We start from the raw sequence: 24,485 nt of genomic DNA on the forward strand, positions 1-24,485 counted from the left end.
CTCTCTGATGCTTGTGTGTGAGGTTGTATACACTACAGTACTGACACCAATGTGCTTGTGGTGTGTGTATGTCTGCATACAGTATAGTTATATAGTAATTATGTTATTAATTGTGTTATGCACATACAAGTGCCCAGCCCATGTTGACTTACTGTATGACACCAAATATACTGTTGCAGTGGTCAAACACTTGTTGGACAAGAACACACCTTGTTACATATATTACACTGCAAACTGAATTTTGTATTCTAAGCCAAGCTCAACAAATGTCACAAAATAAGGTTCCCTTCCTGAAACATTAAATCTTTAATCTCATCTGAATCAAATTAGATAATAAAGTATTTAAAAGATTAAAACCTGCCTGCCTCTATAGCTAATAATTATGTTCCTGTAGGTAACTGTGCACACAGAACTGTTAGAATACACATACTGTACGTTTACACCAGTATGTTCTTTTTTCAAGATGTATTTTTTATGCAATCGAGATGACTAAAAAGAGGAGCTAAATGGAAAACCTTTTAAATTTTAACCATGATTCACACGAAAAATTACCTGTGTAAGTGCATGAAACTTTGGGAATGAATGTATGAAAAATAGCCAACTTGACATGATAGGCTAGTTTATTTGTAGTAGCTTGTGAAGGTACACCGTGACACCAGATGGTAAAGAAAGGCTAATGCACAAACAAAAAAAACTAAAAAAAAAGTGTAATATGTCAAGGAAAATTAGGCTTCTAGCTTGTTTGTCAAAGCTTGACTAACCAGTTATGTCATAACAAATCCTGCTCTGGGCAAAAAAGCTTTGGTGCTGCTGCTTTGGCATCTTAAACTGCTATGCATGTCAGTTCAGGCCAGGAAGAGCAATCCAGCCATTCCCAACCTAGAGGAAACTAGGAATTCAGTTCATGAAACAGATCATGAAAACCCAATGCTCCAGTATTAAAATCAACTCATTTGTTTAATTTTTCCATGTAAATGCCAGCAGCTATTGCAAGAATGGGGATTTTTCTAGCTCAATGCTTTCAGCAACTACCCACTTCACTCAGATTCTATGAATAGAGAGACGATTGGGAGCAGCAGGAGTAGTATGGTGTAACAGATTGGAAAAGGAGAATGGAAGAAATGTACAGCTCCATCTCTCAAGACATAATTTCACTTGCATGTGACCTCACTTCCTGGAAAATGTCCTTCCTACAGACATAGCATGTGGTTATCAGGTGCCTTTTTATCCCTCTCTTATCAGTGTTGTAACGTTTTATGGCACTGAAGTCTTGAGGGTAGAAGGTTCACCACACCCTGGCTGCGTGGTCCTCTCTGTTTTTTGGATACGTTAAAAGTAGCGATTCAAAGATAAGTTATAATAATCTTTTGGAACTTAACCAGGTAAGTTTTATCAGTAACACATTTCTACATCAGTCATTATCTTATGGGTTCTAAGAGCATAATTACAGCTTTATGCCGATTTAGTATTCTTTTGTGCAAGCTGATCAAAAGGTTGTATCAAAGTTAAACAAACTTTCTCAAAACTAAAAGTCTGTCTGTAACTCAGTTTTCTTATTTGTCTCTGTCTATGAGTCCATTAAGCATGTGCAGGCAAGAACACAAAAAGAAAATATGTTGCCAGTAGTGAAAGGGACTAGGTAATTCAAGGTAATCATTGACACAGCATAACTGTTGACATTTTGTGCACATAAAAAAGAACAGCCTGCACTCTGGGAGAGTGCATAGTCAACGCATTCTCACGAAGAATGTCAGGATATCATCTTAAAACACTTCACTTAAATGCCTGTCAATCAACTCTCTGTAAAAGAAAAATGAACTGTGGGTTGTGAAATTCTGTTTTTGCCATGTAAGCACTCTGAAGGACATTCATTCCACATGTGCAGCTTTCCATTTAGCTGTAGAAGTGTTTGTTACATTAACAAACAAGTCTTTCACACCAAATCCACAAGTTAAACTGAGTGTACTGAATCAACAGTGTGAGTGTCCGTATCAGTGGGTTTTTGCATTGGAGCTCCCCTCACTGGGGACTGAAAGTACTATAGTCTGCTGTAGCCATACAGAAAGCAAACACACAGACACACCTCGACTGCCTGCGCCGACTTCCCTGCTGTTTCTCATTCTTCGCAGGTCAAAGGGATTTTCTGTGAAAGGTGCATGTCACACCATACAGTCATCATGAATAAGCCAAAAAAAGGTGAGTTATCTGCAGGTTATGATACGTATGTGGCACGTTCTTCTCTCCTCCTGCTCAGAAGGGCTCCATTTTCACTTTCCTTTGCCAGTCTGAATTAATAAATATTACTGGTGTTGATGATATTATTCTCTCATTAATTCAGGGTCCCATTTTCCCTCATGCTGTTCTTTATCATAATGTACTAGATTGTTTAGCCAACAGTTATGGTTGGTTTGTATTTCAGCTTGAAACCGTTATTCTTTATTGTTCAGTCCCTCCAGGATTTCGCGATGTCATGATCGCAACAATTCACGCGAATTCAACCATGAATTCGGTGCGACTCGCAATTTTGACCAATCACCGGAGTTTACCACGACTTCAACCACTCACAGCAGTCCTACTGACTTTGCGTCAGTATGTGACTCTGCAGACTGATCTCATGAAGTGGTGTATGTATGACACAGCAATTCGTATGCCATTTTGGCGTTTTATCAACGCGTGTTTTTAGCGCGTTTATCAACGCCGTTTGGCCTCCATTGACTTACATTACCTTGCAATTGCGTGTCAATTTACGCCGTAGCGAGTAGTATGAAAGGGCGAAAATCCACGTAGGGAGGTTGGTTGGGGTGGTGGATGGGTCAAACACAGGACTTTCGCAACTTTTTTGCAATTTTCACTGTCTCTCGCAACTTCACTGCACCAAAAACACAAGACATTGCAACTTTTTGGCCATTTTTTACAAAAGCTCCTGCAAAATCAGGCATTTTGGGCCGCAGCTATCTCAAAAAAAGGCCGCGAAATCCTGGACGGACTGATTGTTTGTCATGTATCAATTAGCATATAGCACACCGCATGGAGGATGTATTTTTGTTTCTTTTTAAGTACTTATGTCTATCCATTGTGGTTTAACATTAGTTAATTTGTTGTTACTGTTTTGACGCTTATAGACACCACACCCACACACGGTCTTAATCTAGCTAAATTCTAAATATATAATTATGAAAAATGTAATGTGTAAAGTGATAGGCCTACATCACACACACACACACACGGTCTTAATCTAGCTAAATTCTAAATATATAATTATGAAAAATGTAATGTGTAAAGTGATAGGCCAAGTTTACAGTTTAAAGTTAATAAGCTCACCTTATTAATGCCTACATGAACAAGTGTCATGTACCTATACTGTTGTTTCAGTTTAGTTCAGCATTATTGAGCCAAAGTAAGTTTTCCTTTAATTAAGAACATTGTCTGTAATGGTTAGTACTTTGAGCCAGTTTTCTCAGTTCAAATGTGAGCAATTCTTTAAATAGGTGTGTATATTCATCCTTTAACTTTAGGTTGCTTGTAACGTTTTTGCTCACAGTTGTACATAAGAGTATCAGCTACTGTAAGTTAATTTGAATACAAATTGAAATGTAAAATGAGTTATCCATGCTGTTTTGTTTCATTTTAAATCTCCTTTTAGATGATATTTATGCATATGCGCTGTCCAAGACCCTGACAAAAGTTTCATCGCCTGCAACTGTAGGACTCTACTCTTCATGTCAGAATCGAATTAACATGATCCTCGGACAAATGGAAGGTATTTAAACACTCTCTGTCCCCCAGCATGTCGTCTCTTTTGTCTGCTGGATGACTGTTGCTTTATCAACCACTTAAAGACCAGTTGCAGAGCCGCAGCTTCTCAACAGGCAAGCCAGGCAACTGCTTGGGGCACCAGGCCGTTAGGGGGCCCCCCCGAGGGCTGACAAACTTTACTCCACAGCAATGTCTCAAAATGTGGCCACCACAGTGAACGCAACCCCCCCGTCCCCCTTAAGCCCCTTACACACCAACCCGACGGCTGACCGTCGGCAGAAAAGGCAGTCGGACTGATCAGTCGGCTCCCAGAGGTCCACAAACTGCCTTGGAACACACCAAAACGACGCCGTCTTGAGCGTACGTTCAGCGCGTGCGCGAGACGTAATACAAAAAATGAAAACCGGAAATGACAACGCGTCATATGGGTCTGGCTTCTCCAGCCAATAGTAATGGCGGCTTGTTCGAAATACGATCTCGTATTTTACAAAAATAGTTCACTGAAACGTGTTTCTGAAAACATACAGGCCATACAGTTGCTGAATCTGTCTTCATTTCAGATCGACAAAGGTCTGTTTAAAAGATTTTCGTCAGATTTTGAGAGCCATTCGTCACTCATCCCTCTCGTTATTTCCGGGTTAGTGTGTGCCCGCCCTCCGACTCAACAAGTCAGGTCAGCCAAAACGAAGGCCGACAGCTCCTCCGATGGACGACGGCACGGAACACACCGAACAGACTCAAGTCACTGACCTCGCCAGACTGTCCGACGGCCGATTATCGGGTTGGTGTGTCAGGGCCATTAAACAAACAAATTACTTTTTGCAATGACATCTGAAGGGGCCCCATGTCATTCCCGTCGAAGCATGATAGAATTTTTTTCAATTGAAAGTCAAAGGGAAAAAAAGAGGAGTTATCCTTCTGGGAGAGAAAAAAAGAAAGAAAAAATAAGGATGAGAATATGCAATGAATATTTTTTTTTTGGCAACTTTCAATAACCGCTTAATAGACAATCTGCCCACAGTCCCATCCTCAAGGACTGGGGTCAGGGGCAGTTACAGCACACAATGTAATCTTTCAACAAAGTTGTAATTCTGTTTAACAGCCAGATGCTGTTCACCTCTTTGTGACCTTCTGCATGCAAGACAAAAAAAAAAAAATTGTAAAACTTAAATGTTACCGTATATGTTGTTAACTTGTTGACCACTTGAACATGAACAAAATTGAAAAGAAAATGTTTGCAACTTACCCAATTACCCTAGTTGGGATTGTTTTGTGTCTTACACCTAAGTCGATACTGACTAGCAGGTAATGTTAGCATTACAGCATGGTAACCTCAACAACACAGCTGATAACGTGCTAATGTTATATCCTTACTAGCTAACGTTAGGCGTCTTACATTATTAATAACATGCTAATAACTTCTTTGAATTTCTACGAGATTAAAAGCGTGTTAAGAACATTATACCTTAACTTGAATGCATCCGTGCTGGAGAAATTGTCCTGAGGTGTTCATAACATCAGGGCTTTCGTATCTGACAAAGTCCAGTTTAGAGCTGAAGATCTTTCGTCGGGTTCGGTCTTAATTTCTATCATTTTACACGGGCTCGGGCCAGGCTCGGGCTCCGGGTTGCACGGTAAATGAGCGGTCAGGTGATGCGTTTCGATTAGTGTGAAAATGGATGCTGAGGAGGTGAAACAGAGGCTGGCCTCTGGAGGACTTATTTTATTTCTTTGTTCCAACTTCCAAGTGGCCTATAGCCTATGTTAGTCATGAATAAATGTTAAAAAATGTATAAATGACTCATTCTTGACTAAAGACAAAAGAGCTGTGCGCGTCTCTTTTTTCTTTCTCTCCCTTTTCCGCCGAGTGGTACGTGTGCCTGCTCACGGTGTAAAGCGCGTGTCCTCGCTATTCTCCGACATGCACTCTAATCACTGCTGATAGACGGCCTTTTCTACAGTCAGGCTGTAAACGGGTACGGGTTTTTAAAAAGCTGTCAATCAAAACGTACTTGTCTGGCTCTGGCCAAATTCTGTCGGGCTCGGTCCTTGTCGAGCCGAACTTTTAAGGCCAGATTACAGCTCTAGTCCAGTTCATTTGATTAGTATGAACAGGGCATAACCGTATATTTTTCCCCAAGGAGCACATTTGCTCCTCAGTTGAAAAATGTAGGAGTGACTTACATAAGGTAACTGCTATTACTGTTGTAGCTAATTTGTACAATAATACAATATTGTTACAAAACATTATTAAGTGTAATATTTTCTATTTTGAAATATTGATAAATAACATTTCGCACTGATGCAGTGCATGTTCTGAAATAAAAATAAACATTGCCCTGATGTACACACATCGTTGTTTAGGTTGTTTTTTTTGTCAGAAGCTACATAGGCAGTGTAATTTTTTTTTTGTTCATTACCTCCAACCCCCGTTTTGAGTCGCCGGATCCACCCCACCTCTGCGCTCTGGGACCTCCCACTTTACAAATTAAGCACTGTCGGCAGGCATGTGAGCCGCGGATTAATTGCAAATGTAACCATCATAGTGTGAAATACAGTTTAACTGATGCTGTTACGTGAACGGGGCTCAGCAGAGTGGCGGAGAGAGACGACGTCTCTGCAGCTTATTCAGGGAGTCAGGTCAATGCCGCTAAAGCACTCAAAACGTTGAGTTTCATGCGTAGGCTACTCCCATATGGCTCACATATGTACCCACTCGATCGCTCTCTGGGACATGTTTTCATGCTAATCGAATGCGTTTGTAGCTTGAAACAAGCTAGCGCGGACCACTGATTAGCTTACAACGCTAGTATTCGGGGCACAGGGAAAGTAAAAACAAATCGCTATTTATACCACTAAAAAGGCTCCAAATATCACCACACTTCAACGGTAGCATAATGAGGGTAACTAAATGTTAACCGAAGCATTGAGATCATTGTAAGTGTACAGACAGTTTATTAAAAAGATAGTTTAGAAAGACAGTAGCTCCCAAGACGGCGGCCGCCTATTATACGAGAACGCGACTCTCTTTATAATCTATCTTTTTAATAAACTGTCTGTACACGCCACAAATATATCAATGTATGGGAAACAGTGAAACCTAGCTAATGGAACTGGAGACACCAGCCTAGAGTGCAGGTCCATCTAGCTCCTGTTCAAGGAGAGACTTTCAGGACTGGCTCTCATTTCAATAGGAGCAAAATGTGCGAAGGTCTTTAGATCTGGAGGACATAGTGGCAGCATTTGCCGTAGCCAAGGTCCGTAAACAGCATTTGTAGAGTTTAGAACATAATGGTGACAAACTCTAGGGGCCCCCTAGGAATTCTTGCCTAGGGCCACAACAGACCCTAGAATCGCCACTGACCAGTGGCAGTGTCTACAGTCTGTGGGTAGGAACTATAGGATGTTATAAGGTCTTGAAAAGTCACATTGGCACCAAACATAAAAACTTCAAAGGATATGCATGCAAACAGATACCGTATGGCAGCACAATACCATTACAATGTAGAAAACGTAATGTTGAATTACTGCACTGACTTAGACGCTGCTACTTATTGGCATATGAATGAGCTGTGCACCACCTCAGAGCTGGCTCATACTTCAATGATTTCTTCACAACTGACTGATTGAAAAGTGGACAATGTATTTCTGCTCTGCAGGACTCCAGGGGATCTCTGTGTCCTTAACTAAACATACCATAATTCTCATAAAACACCGCACAGCAAACAAGTTACACAAACATTACATTCAGAAAGTATTAGGACCCCTTCACTTTTTCACATTTTAATAATGATGCAGCTTTATGCTAAAATCATTTAAATCATTTTCCCCCTTGTCAATCTACACTCAATACATAACGACCAAGCAAAAGCCAAGGCAAGGCAGTTTTATTTGTATAGCACCTTTCAGAAACAAGGCAATTCAAAGTGCATTGCAAAAATGTTTTGCAAATTAAAAAGAAAAAACTGAATTATCACATTGTCATAAGTATTTAGACCCTTACTCAGTACAAAGTTGCAGCGATTACAGCCTCAAGTCTTCTTGGGTATGACTGGTTTCCTCCAGACATGATGCTTAGAGTTGAGGCCAAACAGTTCAATCTTGGTTTCATTAGACCAGAGAATCTTGTTTCTCATAGTCTGAGAGTCCTTTAGGTGCTTTTTGCCATCTCCAAGCAGGCTTTTATGCGTCGTTCACTGAAGAGCGGCTTCCATCTAGTCACTCTGCCATAAAGCCCAGATTGGTGGAGAGTTACAGTCCTTCTGGAAGTCTCTCCCATCTCCACACAGGATCTTTGGAGTTCAGCCAGCGTGACCATCGGGTTCTTGGTAGTCTATATCAACGGCGTTTCATTTCCGGGACTGTTCCCTTGCTGCCGGAAATTACGCTGGATGTCCCTAATTTTCGGCCTGATGTCCGTTAAATTCCGCTTTCTTTGTGTTGGCATTTTAAACTCCGGTCAATTTATGAGGACTATGGTTAACTGCTCCTCAGACGTCTGCAGGGTCAATCCAGACAGCTAGTTAGACTATATGTCGAATCTGAGTTTTCTGTTGTTGCACGACTAAAACAACTTTTGAACAATCTGGCAATGCAAGACTAGGTTCTTGGTCACCTCTCTTACCAAGGCCCTTTGCTCGGGGGCTTAGCTCTAGGAGGAGTCCTGGTTGTTTAAAACTTCTTCCGTTTAAGAATGACGGAGGGGCCACTGTGCTCTTGGAAACCTTCAATACAGACATTTTTTTGTAGCCTTCCCCAGATCTGTGATGTGACATAATCCTGTCTCTGAGCTCTGCAGGCAGCTCCTTCGACCTTTTGGCTTGGTTTTTGCTCAGATATGCAGCTGTGAGAACCGTGTGTGCCTTTTCAATATTTGTCTAATCATTTGACCACAGGTGGACTTAAGGTGTATAAATATAACTCAAAGATGATAGAGAGAAACGGGAGGTACCAGAGCTAAATTTCAAGTGTCACAGCAAAGGGTGTGAATACTAATGTCAACATTTTCTCACATTTTTTCTTCTTTTTAATACATTTGCAAACATTTGTTAAAATTCCGTTTTCACTTTTTCATTATGGGACATTGAGGAAATTGTTGATAGGGGGTAATGAATTTAAACATATTTAGCATAAGGCTGCAACAAAACAAAAAGTGAAAGGGTTTGAATACTTTGTGAATGCTCTGTATATCCCAGCTCAAGGTGTGCTCACATCACACTCCTTTAATACCCCCCCCCCCCCCAACACATTTATGTCATATGGGATGTATAGCAAATATGGTAATTACAAGTGGTTTCCTTTCGCAATATACTGCGGCCAAACAATCCTCAGTATTGACTGTAACAGGGCAAATGTGAGCAAATCAAATTACAATTTACAACAATGTCTGCAAAATAAGCATATTTTCGCCTCAAGAATGACGGCTGAACAGGTGCTACTTTGATCTTTAAAGATAAGATGCACATTTTTGAATTGAGGACATAGTCACCTTGCACAGGAAATATGTGAAAACTCAAACATGAAAACACAGGTCACACAAGTGACATTAAACAGACTGAATGGAGCGTGTGCGGCTCTCGTGGAGTCCGTGTTACCCAGAAGGTCTTGCAGTATAGTTGTAGTAGCTTTGACATGTTGCAAAAAATCCATTGTTCACTGACTACATTTGAATTTTTTGAATGTGCTTTTTGCACATATTTAAATAAACAGGCATATATGTATTATCCTCTTTATGTCCAAGCCATTACCCAACATATTGTTTTACCTGTCTTGATGTCTCTTTGCCTTGATGTGTATTACTTAGTTTATACTTACATGTACTCCACCCAGCTATATCATTTATCCTAAATCTAAATGTAAATAATATCAATGTTCTGTGTCTCTTCAGTGTACATGGAGCAGGAAGCTTTGAGGACTCAGCAGGAATATGAGGGAAGATACAGGCCTCGCTCAGTTACGCCTTCATTTAGTGGCTTTCTAGCACTCATTGGCCGAATGCTCTTCTACAGGCCCATTTGGACAGAGGAGAACCAGCAACATCATAACATCAGGTTCATTCATGTACATTTTAGTGCCTGGCATTTTGCAGGCAGTGACCTGCTTTGGGCCGGGCTAGCCATACGGCTGTTTCATGCCATGCAGATGAACTTTGGGAAATTACGGATTGTACTATACCGTGTTGCTCAACATAATGAAGAAGACGAAATCAAGAACAAGGTTCGTAAATTTAACTTTTCTCAGTTAATAAGCAAAATCTACAGCCATGCTAGCGACTCGGTCTGTACTTGGGTGCAACTGTGCTTCGAGCTAAATGCATGCCAACATGCTTACAATGACATTATGCTTCTGTGACACAGGTTCACCATGCTCACCATCTTAGTTTAGCACATGGACATAAATCAAAGTACTCACTTTTTTTATGTTTTTGTCCATTTTTTTCCTCCAATTTTTGAAGCTTTTTCTAACATTTGTCACTTTTTTCAACGTTCTTTTGTCTTTTTTTTTTTTTTCAAATGCTATAAAATAGAATAAAACACCAAAAGTCAATTTAGAGTGTACTTACTTGTGAAGAGCGTTGTATGGAACAATCCACGTTGTTGTTTTTTTTTACAATTTGGTTGAAAGAAACCCAAATTTGTGATGTAGAAACTTTTTGAAAATGGGTCGAATTTGACCCGAAGACAATAGGAGGATTAAAGAACACAAGGTGCATTAACATGTCAACATACACACATCACACCACAGAGCCCCTCTGTCCAACAGCACTTTGCAGCCTGTGCAGTGTGCACACAGAACTAATTATTAATCAATAACTATACAACCGGAAAAGAGGCCAAAACTTAGACAATTACACAAATATGACCGACAAACAAAGACATAAAAAGAGCTATGTACACCTCAGCGGGTGCAACAAGAAATATTAAAAAGCAACAAATGAAATAGCCTGACGCTTCTTACAGAACCAACAGCAGATCAAAACAACGCCAAGGCAAACATGACATGCATAAACAATAAAAACTCCAACACAGCTGCAGCCACAAACACACGTGTTAAAGCCAAAGGGGAGCTGCACAGTTTTCGCACAACACATGCACACAACGCTACGTTGAAATCTTCTTCTGGAGGAAGAGTGTTTGGCTCACCTGTCTGAACGCGAGTCTTGAGCACAGCGAAGTCCTCCACAATCTGCTGCAGGTTCAACTTCTCTGCTCATCCATTTTCAAAGCGTAATATAACCAGTCCACTCAGCCTCTCTCGGTCCCACTATAACCAGTCCACTCTGTCTCTCGGTCCCACTATAACCAGTCCACTCAGCCTCTCTGTCTGTTTTCAAACATTTTAGCTAAATATGAGGCTCTATAGTCGCTGTGACAGAGATTATTGCTAAAACAGCAGAAAGGCCTCACATACCTCACTAAAGGTAAAAGTTCCTCAGTTAATGTGAAGTCACGCTGGAGGATCCACCATGTGCATTTCATCATTTAGCGTTAGCCACACCCAGCATGCACCTGCTCACGCCAAAGTGTGGGTGTGTTTGATTTGGGTCACTTAGCGTGTTAGCCGGGTGGTGCATTAAACCAGGAATTCATTAAAGGTCGATGCGACCTTTTTTTAAACCTATGTGCCGAGGTACATCAATGCTAACTTTCCATTCTCACATGGTTTATCTGGACTTTTGTATGTGGCTTTTGTTTTTACTCTGTAATGGATGCAACTTGAAATAAATACTTGAGATAATAACAAAATACTTTAGTAAAAGTACAATGTTTTTTAAATTAAATATAAGTACAAGTAGCGTACACGAAAAAGACTTTCTTACAGTTACAAGAGTAAATGTAATTTATTTCCACCCCTGAAGAAATGTATTGTAAAAAGTGAAATTTTGACCTGATGATGGCGCTAGATGAAAAGTCAGGGGATCACCAAAGTTATTAGGATTCATAGTAGTAATGTGTATGTAGTAGTAAATGCATGTCATGGCAATCTATCTTAAGGTTTTTATTGATATTTCAGTCTTAACCAAAATGGAGGACCAACCAACAAACAACCAACAACAATGCAATCTCTAGGAAACATTGGCATCTAACCTTCCTAACCCTTCTGAACTGCTTCCCATTTGCTGTGTTTTTGTTTGTTTTTTTAATTCAGACAGTGGAGAATGGTCCCAACCATTGGAGGTCCAAAAAGGTTTGCTGCTGCCCTCTGTGGTTTCTCGTCCTGTCCATTCTTGTGGTACCAATTATCATCCTGGTATTCGTGTTGACTTTTAGCCTTCCCAAACCTGAGGTAAAACCAGGCGGGGCAGTGAATGGAACAAACTGCCAGGTTGATGTGCTGGAGGGCCTGGCCATTGCTGTCTTTGGAGTCCCTGCAGCAAGCGCATTGAGGTTTGTCTTTCTGATTGGTAAGAACCTTATCTTCAACCAGGAAAAGAACATAAAGAAGGGGATGGACAATGAGCGGGTCAGCAGCCATCTGGGCTTCATGAACGAAGTGAGGAAGGAAATGTGGTTTCTGTCTCGATTCATCCAGTTTATGGAGGTGTTTGAGAGGAGGAGGATCCGGGTGGTACTGCAGATCACCAATCTGGACCGTTGCTCCCCCCAAAAAATTGTCGCAGTTTTGGATGCCATCAACATTCTGCTTTCAGATGAGGAATGTCGATATATTTCTATTCTGGCCGTCAACCCAGATGTTCTTGTGGAGAAAGTGAACTTTGCAGATGGCTGCTTTAGCAAAGAGGACAGAGCTTATTCACTGTTACACCGCATCGTGACTCTGGCCTTCACGATCCCACCGCTGTGCGATGATTCAAAGCGCAGTTTATTTTACAGCCTCACTAGTAATTCAAAAAACCCTGAGGACATAAGCATGAGCCGAAATAAACGTAGAACTGGGGGCCTCGAAAAGACATCCTCCTCAGATTCATTGTCACTGGAGATTGCATTTGAAACAAAAGAGTCATATCCACTGATGGACAAAACTACAGCAGACCTGGATGTAAATGAGGAGGAAGTAGAAATGTTGGTCCGGAGCATCCTGACCAGCAATGAAAGGAATCTAAACACGTACATGTTTGAGGATGCCATGTCTATGAGGAGGGCTATCAACTCCATTCGGGTGACTGTGATAATCATGAAGACTTTAAAGAAAGAGCTTCCTCAACCAGAATACATCGCAGCATGGGTGGTCTTGGCCAATCAGTGGCCTTGCCGCCTCAGCTGGATCATCCAGTGTGTGGAAGACGCTCAGCAGAGAGCAGATATTGATCGTAACAATACAGCAAACACTGATGATTCAAAGACCTTGTGGACAGTGTTCAGCGAGTCCAGGGCAGAGCTGTATGTGATGAGTGCACAGATTGAAGACCTCCTCGAGCAGGATGGAGATCCTGAGATGTTTGAAAAATTCCTCGCGGTAGATTTCCAATTCACTGTGAAGGACTTGAAGACATTTGAAGAAGCGACGGTGAACCTGGATCATTCAATTAGGAAGGAGCTGGCTCACATCAGAGGGACATCTAGGCTGAAGGATTCTGGTTGGATGAGGAACCTAGCTCCTCTGCCAATCACAACTATCATCAATATGAAGAAAGAGGATGTATGTGAAGAGGTAAGGAACTTCTTTGAAGTTATAATCTTTAAACCTACATTGTGTAATTCTTTGAGTTGATTCTTAGCAAAAAAAAAAAAACTTTGTTCTTTCACAAATATGTGCTCATTCATGAGTAATTACTTCCACCAACTAATCAAAGTATTCTCATAAGCGTAGAATCTGACATTCAGAATCATTCAGAATACATACCGGCGAATCGCTCGAATGACGGCCGGCATGTTGCGCCTCCATCTTTAAAATACATTAGCCAAAGAGGGACATACCTCATTTCGCCCTTTTACACTCAGTGGCACCCCGCACCGTGACGAATGACAGGGGGAGATTTACTCGCCAGGGAAGCGAAAAAGAGAATTAAAACGACAATGCGACAAAGCAACAAGACCAAAGTTAATATTGCAGTGGCCAGAATAGCTGCGTGTAAACAATGGAGATACTAAGAGCTAATTTTGGGTTCGGCCACCGTACCAGTTAAAACGAGATCGGAATGGGAGAGGCTAGAAAGCAAAAATTCAGTTGGTTGTCATATACAATTTCACCACTAGATGGGAGAAATTCTTACACGATGTAGCTTTAAGATTTCAGTCCTGGTTGATTTACTGTGGTGATATCAGCGAGTGCAGTCTAACACTTCTTGAGCAGCTCCTTTATCAGAAATACAACAGCTGGTTTTTAACAACTGGTGTATCTGTTTAAAGTGCAGCCAAACAAATTCATGTTGAAGATGTTAGTCAATAATTTGCCTTTTTCTATCATGACATGAGCAACCACAATCTGATTTTCCCATGGCACGACGAGTTGGAGGTGCAGCCAGTTGGCTACAGCTCACAGTGGCTGCTCGTTCTTGTGACATTCAACGAACGATCACTGTCAGTGCTAACCTTTGTGACAAAAACATTGCATTTCCTGTAACTGCTTACCCTCTGTGTCACCAGTTCAATGTTTTTTTTCTTTTATGTGAAGCAGCAGTAGTAGAAAATGTTTGGTTTATATTAACAGTAACCTAAAACAGCTGCAGATCTAGAGTTTGGTGAGTGATCAGTAAACAGTGAAGCTGTTATCAATAAGTTATAAAGTAATACAATTACAAATAGTAACACAGAATTACATGCTGCATCATTTCTGTGAAACCCTTGTGCATAGGTAGTCCATTTTAATCAATCCCGGTAATTGCGGACACCGCCACTAACAATGTAAATTACTATATAGAAGGGAATATATATTGAACTTAAATACATTGAATGACTTTTGCTGAAAAATGCTTGCTTGCTTAGCTTAACATAAATAGTATCCAAAAAACAGGGTTTAATTTTTAAATTTAAATCCTGAGTATTGTAAATTGAATGTACTTTTATTACAAAGCAGTATTGAAATGAATGTTTATTCAACTCACACGATAGTGCAAAACAAAACTATGTTTCGACTTTTGCATGTGCAAACAAAAAAAGGATGTTTAGATCAATTCAGTTATTTCAGGGAGGATTAGGAAGTCATTTATATTAGGTCTCTCTGTTTATAATGCTTAAATGTTCTTATTTTTCCTAGTTGGAGAGGATGGAATACCCCCGTAAGTACATTGATACTGTGAAAAGCCATAACCTCAACGGTGCAGCACTGGTCTTTGGTGATGCAGATGATCTTAAAGACCTGCTAGGTATGACCTTTGGTGAATGGGCAACTTTCAGACTCCACTTCCTGGGTTTACCATCACATCTCCGACCACAATACAAGAACATGGCAATGACACATTCTCATCCTCAGAACAAGCTGTCTGGAGTTCCCCTCCATGTTTCCAATCAGTACTCGTCTAATCCCAGTCTGATTAACAGCTAAATTTCAATCCATTTCCAGTAAGTGCAATATCCCTATAATTATTATCTGCATTTGTAACATTTATTAACAATCTTTACAGTAACAATACCGAGTTTGGGAGTTTATGTAAGTGTGAAGTAATTACATTCACTTTGCAGGAGCTTGTGAAAAACTTTTGATTCTGCCAAGAAAAATATCTTCTGTAACTATGTCAAATAACTATCACGTACATGTTGTTCTTTTACTTAAAGGGACCAAGCCCAACAATGATAGCTGTAGTTTTACACACAATAGATGTCCAATAAGTCAACCGCAGTTGACATGATTGCACATTTGTGTTTTTCATGGATCCTATTTTCCTATAATGAAAAGGTCTTTTTCACAGTAGATATTTTGAAGTGTCACACTAGGAAAAGCACATTTATGATGGCTGAATGTCATTTGGCTTCTTCAGGTTCAGGGTCCTGGTATTGTGCATGTTGGCTCACTGTAACACTTGGGAGAAAAAATATAAAATAAAACGGAGTCATTGTTAATGTCACTAATAATAACACCTGTGCTTTTCCTGCTACAAGTCAACATGTCTGCTGTGAAAAGACCTATTATGAGACACACTGTTGTTGTTTTTACAGAAAAGCTGTGGAACATACCTAAAGACAATACAGAGCAAATATTGTTTTAACATTGCTTTTAAAATTATTTTCAGTAATATTAAAATATATCATTACAGATTACATGACCTTATTATTGGAAAATAATAAGCTTAACCTGTTAAAAGCCTCTATTTTCAATCTGTCAGTCTTGCCACACTATCACACTAAAGTGTGATATGCACATTAAGATATGGTGTTGGATCAACCTTTAGTTCACTTAGGGTTAACAGAAGGCTCCATATAAAAAATTGCAACTTGATTGTAGGTTTCTTTTTTATGTTTTGAATGTATTTAAATGTTCTGTTTTGTTTGTTTGTACTGTAACTTTTACTGTGGCTTTATTCTGGAATCAGTGAATGTTTATAATGAGGTGTGGTGTGCCTATACCATACATCATAAATGCATGCTAGTTTGCAAGTTTGGTACTATAACTTTTTTTTTATTTTTATTTTAACGTTTAGGTTGTGGAAATTCCTTAGATGCAGACATAGTAGGATTACATGTTATTTCAGAACCTGAACTGGCTTTAACAAGCTATATTTGGTATTTCATCAATTAAAATTCATTTGGGAATACTTATTGATCCTTAAGAAGAAAATAAGTACTTATTAATACTGTATATGTGCTGCAGTAAACTGTAATTCCCTATTTCATGCAAATCAACAAAATGTAAAGTCTGACAAATGAAATGCATATGCAAGTGTCCCATAACTAAAATGCCCATCCAAGCGGATATATTATTTGTTTTGTAGCAATGCTCATTTTTTTCAAAATACTTTTTCCAGTTTGCAAACAGCCCAAGTAATGTGCTGACTCACTGATGATATTTTTTTTACATCAAAGTGTGCTCATGTTAAATAATCATCCTAAGATTCATTTCATCTGGATTCCTTTGAACTATTTCCCTCTGAAAGTTGCAAAAATTAATTTGGCTAAAAATATCAGGCTAACAAACCCCAGGCATTTACAGTACACACAATACTGAAAGCATACAGTACATGCTGACGTTTACTTTAAATGAGGATTTTGTAGTCTTTCTAATCACATGAGCACCCTCTGATCTCATGTTCTTCCAACTCTCTGTTGGTGTTTGAAAACATTGGGATTAAGGGACCAATTGGACAAATCAGCAGTCATGGAGTAATTCTTTCAAGAAAATATTAACTGCCAATCCAGGCTAGTAGAAAATGACAGGAGGCACCAGTTAATCACCATCTGATATGTATTATATTAACCATATCCAGTGGATTTATTAACACTTAATGGTTTGTATACAAGTCTTGCTCCCAGTGATAGCTAATTTCTAAGTGTTTCTTAAACATGTTTATTTTTTCATGTTAGCAAGAGGAGACATTACAATATCCTCAAGAATACAATGGATGCTTTGTAACTAGTCATACTGAGGTATAAAAGCTTAAAAGGTGAAAAGGCAGGTAGAATTCTGATTTGGGGTATATTAAGGCATAACTATTATAACTGCACGTAAGTCACATTTTAACCATTATATGCATTTTAAGACGCATAGTTTTTATATATATATATTTTTTTTTTTTCAAGGCACACATGTAATTCAATATAATGTCAAACAGCAATCTTTTCAAATTAAAGAACATGTTATACATAGCCGTTTGCAATCATGCTCATGGTAAAGTCATAATAAACTGGGACAACATCTTTTCTAGAGAGAAAAACTAATTTGGACAATTTAGGAATGTTTAAAAAAATTAACATTTCCGTATATAAAAAAATTTTTTTTTAAAAAAGGCATCTGCGAACAGGCCCCTTTTATGACAACACCACAGTGATATACATTTATATATATATATATATATTTTTGTTTTTAATCGGATCCCATTTCAATGACTAATCTTGATGTTCTGGTATAATGCTGAGTCCTTATGTTGTTATTCGGCATTTGTCCTGGATGTTTTACCATCACAGAGACAGTAGCAACACTTCCAGGTAGTTTGGCCGGAAGCAGTTTACTTGCGTCCCAAGGACTCGGCTAGCTTCTTGAGCCTTTTCTTCAGCTCCAGAGGGAACTTCTCATAACACTTTTTACAAACAGGCTTCATGTCAAACTCAACAAACTTGTTCCTGCAAAGGGAAGAAAGACCATGTCAATATAAATGTGTCATCTAATTATTAGTCTGTAGCCCATATTATACTTTCAGATTTCCCTCCCACATGCATTCTTTTTTATCTAAATATGATCATCACTGCAGGTTAAAATTTATTTAAGGTCACAATCTGCTCACTTTAAATAATACTAACATTAGGGCCGTACTGTTAGGAGGTAACATCCCATCTTCAGATCTGAAATTATCTTGGATACCATTGAAATTATCATGCAGGTTTGTCGTTTAGTGCAAGGCAGCAATTACTTATCTCACTCAAAAAAATAAAGCTTGAGGGAAGTAGAAATTTCTCATAAATTAAGTTGAAACAATTAGTAGATTAAGCGATTAGTTGAACGACAGATCATTTAAGTTGATTTTTAAACAAAAATTAAAACAAATACAGTGGCCCTGAGAGCTCAATACACTGCAACTTAAAACACATGCAATAAGCCAAAACACAAGCAAATGGAGAAAACATCTTCACCAATTTGATAGAATATGCACAGAATATCCTGGGCTTTAGACCAATTGAACAAAACAAGACATTTGAAGTTGTCACCTTGGACTTCTTTCTATTTTCTGACATTAATTGAGCAGATTATTCAATAATGAAAATAATGGTTAGTTGCAGCCCTACTGATAAGCATCAGTAAAGGCAAACTTGTGTTTGATATAAATGTATACTATAGCAGTTTTGCACAAATTCCATTAACACCAAGCAATGGCAGGGTGTTGGTTTTACTTTACACAATAAATGTGAAATAATGACACCATCCCATACTGTCAAACAAGTAACACCACAGAAAAAGAAGAAGGTAGCGATAGCACCAACCAAGGATGGAGTGGTGAGTTGTTAGCAATAACAACACTACAGACAGACAGCAGTTTTTTTCTTGCGGTCTTTGGCATCACGCTCACGCCGAGCCAAGCGTCGTTTCAGCTCCTCAGGCATGTGCTCATAGCAGTGCTTGCATACCGGCTTCAGGTCAATTTCAACAAACTTATCTCTGAGTTACCATAGAAGGGAAGTGAAGCATGGAAGAGGAGAAATGGGAGGAAAAGAGCCAAAGAGGGAAGAGTTGTAGCAGGAGAGTGAAATACACAAAGACAAGTGTTAAGACTGACACTAAAGTAGAGCTGGGCAATATATCGATATTATATCGATATCATGATATGAGACTAGATATCGTCTTAGATTTTGGATATCGTAATATGGCACAAGTCCTGTCTTTTCCTGGTTTTAAAAGGCTGCATTACAGTAAAGTGATGTACTTTTCTGAACTTACCAGACTGTTGTAACTGTTCTATTATTTGCCTTTTCCCACTTTCTGTCATTATATCCACATTACTGATGATTATTTATGAAAAATCTCATTGTGTAAATATTTTGTTAAAGCACCAATAGTCAACACTACAATATCGTTGCGGTATCAATATCGAGGTATTTGGTCAAAAATATCGTGATATTTGATTTTCTGCACATCGCCCAGCCCTACACTAAGGTAGGGGTTAAGTAGGAGTGTTAGAGTCCTGAGAGGAAAACAACAATCAGCTGGCAGTAGTGTACATGATTAGTTAGTAAAAGATGCTATTACTGAACAACATCACTTACTTGAGAGTGAGTTTTGTGTGGCAGGTGGAGCATGAGAAACAACTGACACACCAAGCCTTGTTGAGAGCAGACACCACTGAGGGGTTCACAGAAGGAAAAAAAAAAAAAGGATATTATGAACATTCAACGGTTGTATGTTCAAGTGACATTTTATGTTTAAAAAAAAAAAAAAAAACACTGTAATATGCCCTTTGTTATATTGATACTCACCATCGCCTTCAATCACACGGTTGCAGTGATAGCACACATCGCCAAAGAGCTTGATAACAGAGAAACACGGAGATGGAGTTTTTATACAGCAAACATTGCTAACATTATAATGTGCGTCATGTCCTCCACAGCCATTATTTTAATTGGCTCTTTTGTTTCTTACCTGGTTATAATGAGTCTCACAGTAAGCCAATCCCTTCCTCTCGTAATGCCGATGGCCGAGGAAAGGCTTCTCACACTTGGCACACACAAAATGCTGTAAACAAAAACAAATGTTGCTGAGGGAAACATGAAGGCATGTGAAATTGACTAGAGGAGCTGGTGCCAACACAACATGAATATTACATGAATATGTTTACTTACAGGCTTGACCTATGGAGACATGTCACTGTTGTAATCCTTCAATGTTTTTTAATCACATTTAGCCAACCAGTGCCAAGAAGAAACCACTGTAATATTTCTATAGTGTTCCCACAGTGTTACTTTTTTTTTTTTAATTAGGTCTACTTGTCTGGCGCCTACCAGATTAATTTCAGCTAATGACTGTCTTTAGCATTAAATCGACTGCTATACACTGTTGATAGAGCTTGTGAACAGTATAAATTCAGCAGCCTCCAGACAGATGAACACACAGCTTTATCTGCTGTGCTCTGCCTCAGGAGAAATAATCTTACTTAAAAGTGCTCACATCTCTCCTACTGCCTCAATGCTGCTTGTTAACAGTGTTTTGGTACTTAAGTGGTTTATTTAATGAATTCATATGTATAAGTAATGGTAACTAACTGTGAAATGTATTCTAGATTTGTATTCTGCTTTTGTGTGAAGGCGTTACATATATCAACCATTAAAGTTGATCAGCATGACATTTGTCCACCATTATAAACCTGTCAGTGGTCTTTCTGAAGCATACTTCCTTTAGTCCAACTTACAATGTGCAGAATAATTTTAATGAAACACTTGTTATACTCAATTTAGGTTTTGCCTGAATAAATGCCACACGATTCTGTTACTACTTCTTAATTATTTAATTCGCCCCTTGATGTACCTCTCTCTGGGAATTTGGACACATCAAGTTGGCAACTCAATGGAGAGATAATGTCTAAATCAGTTACACTTGCCTGTCCTTACTTCTTTCCAAACAAATACCAAATACAGGAACGTAACATTGCATCCAGTGTATTATAGTCTCATTCTTATTGACAAACCTCCACATGCCACTGCTTGCCCATGGCATTGACAACACGCCCCTCAATAGGTCTCCTACAGGCGCCACAGATTGGTACACCCATCTTGTCGTGGCAGGGCAAACAGAAGAGCTCTCCCTTGAGTTCCCTGGCTTCAACTGTCAATTCTTTCCTGTGGACAGAGAAACATTGAACAACACAATAAAGATATTTTTTCATGTGGTCCTGAAATATATTCTGAAGTGTGTTTTCTGTGCTAAAAAGTGGGGCGGAGTGGGAAGACTGACCCACAGTTGCTGCAGTTGAAGTGGTCTGGGTGATATGGGTCATTCTTAAAGATCAGTGGCTGCTCCTCAATGATGGCATGGCACTTCTGGCAGATATACTTTCCCAGGCCACGAGCTTTCTCGCGGTTATGGCATGGTCGACACAGGTGCCTGAGGTAAAATAGAGGAGAACAAAATGTAGGGGTGTCAAGAAAGTCTACGTATTATATGATGTTTTGACATACTCTGTCACAGCTGCTTAAAATTCCATTATTTGTTAAAACGCAAAAGTAAGAGAGTCAGCAGCTTGACGTGTGTAACCACCTGTTTTACAGGCTGTCACAGTGTTATATTAAGACTGTAATAAGATGGAATACTTACCTGCCAGCATTTTTGACAAACCCCACATCTGCCAGCACAGCCTGGCAAATGTCACAGCAGAAGCAGTCAGGGTGCCAACTATTGTTCATGGCCTTAATGACACGACCAATGATGAACTCCCCTAAGGGAAACCCATAAGTGAGAGATCAGTTTGAGACAAGTCTAAGTTTGACTTTTCCAATATTTGTTGTGACTGGATGCTATTTTTGGGTACTGTACAGTAGTTTCTATAGAGCACTCCATTATGGAGTCCTGGTGTTACTACAATACACTACAGTGCTTCCTATAGTGTTCTCAAAGTGACACTTTAATGTTGAATGCATTTTAATTGTCCATTTAATTTAATTAGAGCATACTGTCTCCCCTTGGACACAGTCAAGCAGTATTAAAATAAGCTTACGTAGCACTAAAATGCATCTTGGGTGATCCAAACACAAGTGGGAAGTTATAAATAAAAGTATGAATAGGGGATATGATCTCTCAAACAAGATATGGAGGCCAGGGATGCTTACATTCACATATGTACCGTAGTGCAGTGGCTCCCAAACTGTGTGGGGAGATGTGGTGAAGGATAGATGCTTTGGTATACAGTGCTTGCAAAGCATGGAGCAGTTTGTGAAAGGTCTGTCGGATAAACATTGAGCAGACAACAATCCAAAGGCAAAAGTGGGACCAACAAAAAGGATTTGGGAACCACTGGTGTGGTGAGAACACAGTGACGGCAATAAATGAATGCTTAATAAACATTTTAATGTGCTTATGTCTGACAAACCTCCCACACATATACACCAATGCCAAAAAACTAGGCAAGGGTTTCAAGTTCAACCCTACACAAAGTCGAAAAAGCCAAAACAATCCCTTCTATGACCATATTGTTAAGTGCAAATGACATTTTTTTCTGTCCATCTCCTGCAAATGAAAACAGATGTAAGCAGGAAGTCTAAAAAAGGTCTAATCATTAATAATCATGTGAGGCACACCTGAGATTTATTCTAGCACCAGGTCTATCTCAATTAGATCTAGACATAGTCAGAATATATACTTTATTCATTACACAATGTGGTCACTAGTCTTTTTGGGGTCCACACACACCCACAAATACTAGATCTGGACAGGCCCTAAATGAACGAATGAGGCCCTATAACACTCACCACACTGGTGACAGCAAGGTGCAAAGAGCATCTGGAAGTCATGTTCACAATATTTTCTTCCTTCAAACTGTGAAGAGAAGAATATTGAGATTCCTTCACTTAAGAGAAACAGTCTGTATATAAAAGAGTAGCAGACAAATCATCACCACACATGCAGTGCATAAAGTATGGCTCATCATTGTGTTAATTTGTAATTCGTATTACAGTGATTATTTGAGTGCACTACCTCATAGAAGAGTCCATCTGGGAACTGCTGAAAACACTGAGCACACACAAAGCACTGCTCATGGTACAGCTCTCCATTACTGTTGACAATCTTCTCAGTTGGAGCAAAGCCACTCTTACATCGCTCACAGGCCGCACTGGCCAGGGCATTAGCAATGCTGTTGCATAAGACAAGAAAATACATATTAGTACATTACTTACCCAGAGTCACTGTGAAATGTTAGGCTGACAAAATAGCTGAGATGCAGGGCTGCACCAATGTTTATCATTTCTCACATAACTTCTACATGAACTGCTTGTTTCAACAGCTGTCACCATGCAGAGTGGGACATAATATGTGAATCAGTTGTGGAACTCACTAACACCGTTACTCACTGCACAGCCATCGCCTAATTTGGTAAAGGAAAAGAGGTACTCAAACCTAGCTGAGAGACGACGTGCAGTATCTCTCTCTCACTCACACACACACACACACACACACACACACACACACACACACACACACACACACACACACACACACAAATACTAGTTAGTAGTTGGTTCAATAAAGTTCAAGGGCAATGATGGCTTCGTGTGGAACGTAAAGAGGTTAAAATTAAGTTGAAAACTAAAACATTAACGTTAGCTAACCCAAGCAAACGTAACGTGAATTCATGTTTAAAGTTCATCATTTCCCCATGCATCCTTAACGTTAGTTGCTGTCTTTTAGTAACTTCAAATCAATCACGGTCACACCTAGCTAAATGCTTATAACCTTTATGATTAACGTTAGAGTTCAGGTGCGGTGAGTACTAATAACTCGCATTATGTTGACAATTCAAAAACCATTAACTTAAACAGCTAGCTAGCTCACTAACGTTAGCATGCTAATCTTACAGTTAGCTCCAATATGGGAAAGAACCGAAGAACACTAGCTAACGTTACCATTATTTCGCATATAGTTAGTTAACCAGCTATAACGTATCAACAGTGAACCAACATTTAAACTGGACCAAGATATGAATTGATAATATTTTTGCTGGTGCCTTAAAAAGGGTGCATCTAGCTAAGCGGTTAGCTAGCTAACTTTACCCCAATGGTTAGCTACGTTGGCAAACTAATGTGACGTTAGCTTTGGCTTGCTGGCTGAAATTAGCGGTTGTGTATGTTTGCTAATAATCTTACCTGCCCGTCATTCCAGCCACCCCCAGCATCACCCCCGATCACGACAGTTTTAGAAACTAATACACTAATTTGTGTGCTAGCTAATTCCTTTCGCTGTTGCCAAAGTTTTTAGTGGTAAGCAGAACAGACTCGTTTACGCCGTGTCGCCCCCTACCAGCAGAGCTGTGCCGTGCCGTGCCGTTCAGGCGACCCACTAGGGGAGTGTCCATGGTATCCTTGATCATCAACTTTCTAAATCTGCTCTTACACCAAACTGCCCTTGATTAGTATGGATTTTAAACAGCCTCATAATACTGTATTACAGGCGGGACAACAGTCTATACAAAAATGTCCATA

General features: G+C 39.5%; 2 protein-coding genes across 4 annotated transcripts; one reads left to right on the forward strand and one right to left on the reverse strand.

The window, feature by feature from the left end:
* The first annotated feature begins 912 nt into the window (after nt 1–912).
* On the forward strand, nt 913–16,563 carry nkpd1 (NTPase, KAP family P-loop domain containing 1). 2 transcript variants are annotated; one of them, XM_031324191.2, is made up of 6 exons: nt 913–1,382; nt 2,130–2,196; nt 3,644–3,760; nt 9,644–9,972; nt 11,905–13,368; nt 14,914–16,563. In XM_031324191.2, the coding sequence occupies exons 2-6, from the start codon at nt 2,157–2,159 to the stop codon at nt 15,199–15,201; spliced, it is 2,238 nt and encodes a 745-aa protein (XP_031180051.1). In that variant the 5' UTR covers nt 913–1,382; nt 2,130–2,156; the 3' UTR covers nt 15,202–16,563. The 2 variants fall into 2 exon arrangements, with proteins under 2 accessions (XP_031180051.1, XP_031180050.1); XM_031324190.2 differs by lacking the exon at nt 913–1,382 and having other exon boundaries at nt 1,994–2,196.
* Nucleotides 16,564–17,037: 474 nt separating this feature from the next.
* LOC116067695 (LIM and senescent cell antigen-like-containing domain protein 1) lies at nt 17,038–24,383 on the reverse strand. 2 transcript variants are annotated; one of them, XM_031324194.2, is made up of 11 exons: nt 24,150–24,383; nt 22,984–23,140; nt 22,758–22,824; nt 21,607–21,727; nt 21,247–21,396; nt 20,981–21,131; nt 19,939–20,031; nt 19,776–19,824; nt 19,566–19,641; nt 18,786–18,960; nt 17,038–17,930 (listed from the first exon to the last, which is right to left on the reverse strand). In XM_031324194.2, the coding sequence occupies exons 1-10, from the start codon at nt 24,176–24,178 to the stop codon at nt 18,822–18,824; spliced, it is 1,032 nt and encodes a 343-aa protein (XP_031180054.1). In that variant the 5' UTR covers nt 24,179–24,383; the 3' UTR covers nt 17,038–17,930; nt 18,786–18,821. The 2 variants fall into 2 exon arrangements, with proteins under 2 accessions (XP_031180054.1, XP_031180056.1); XM_031324196.2 differs by lacking the exon at nt 18,786–18,960.
* Nucleotides 24,384–24,485: the final 102 nt, after the last annotated feature.

Source organism: Sander lucioperca, chromosome 3 (assembly GCF_008315115.2).
Source record: "Sander lucioperca isolate FBNREF2018 chromosome 3, SLUC_FBN_1.2, whole genome shotgun sequence".
Taxonomy (NCBI): Eukaryota; Metazoa; Chordata; class Actinopteri; order Perciformes; family Percidae; genus Sander; species Sander lucioperca.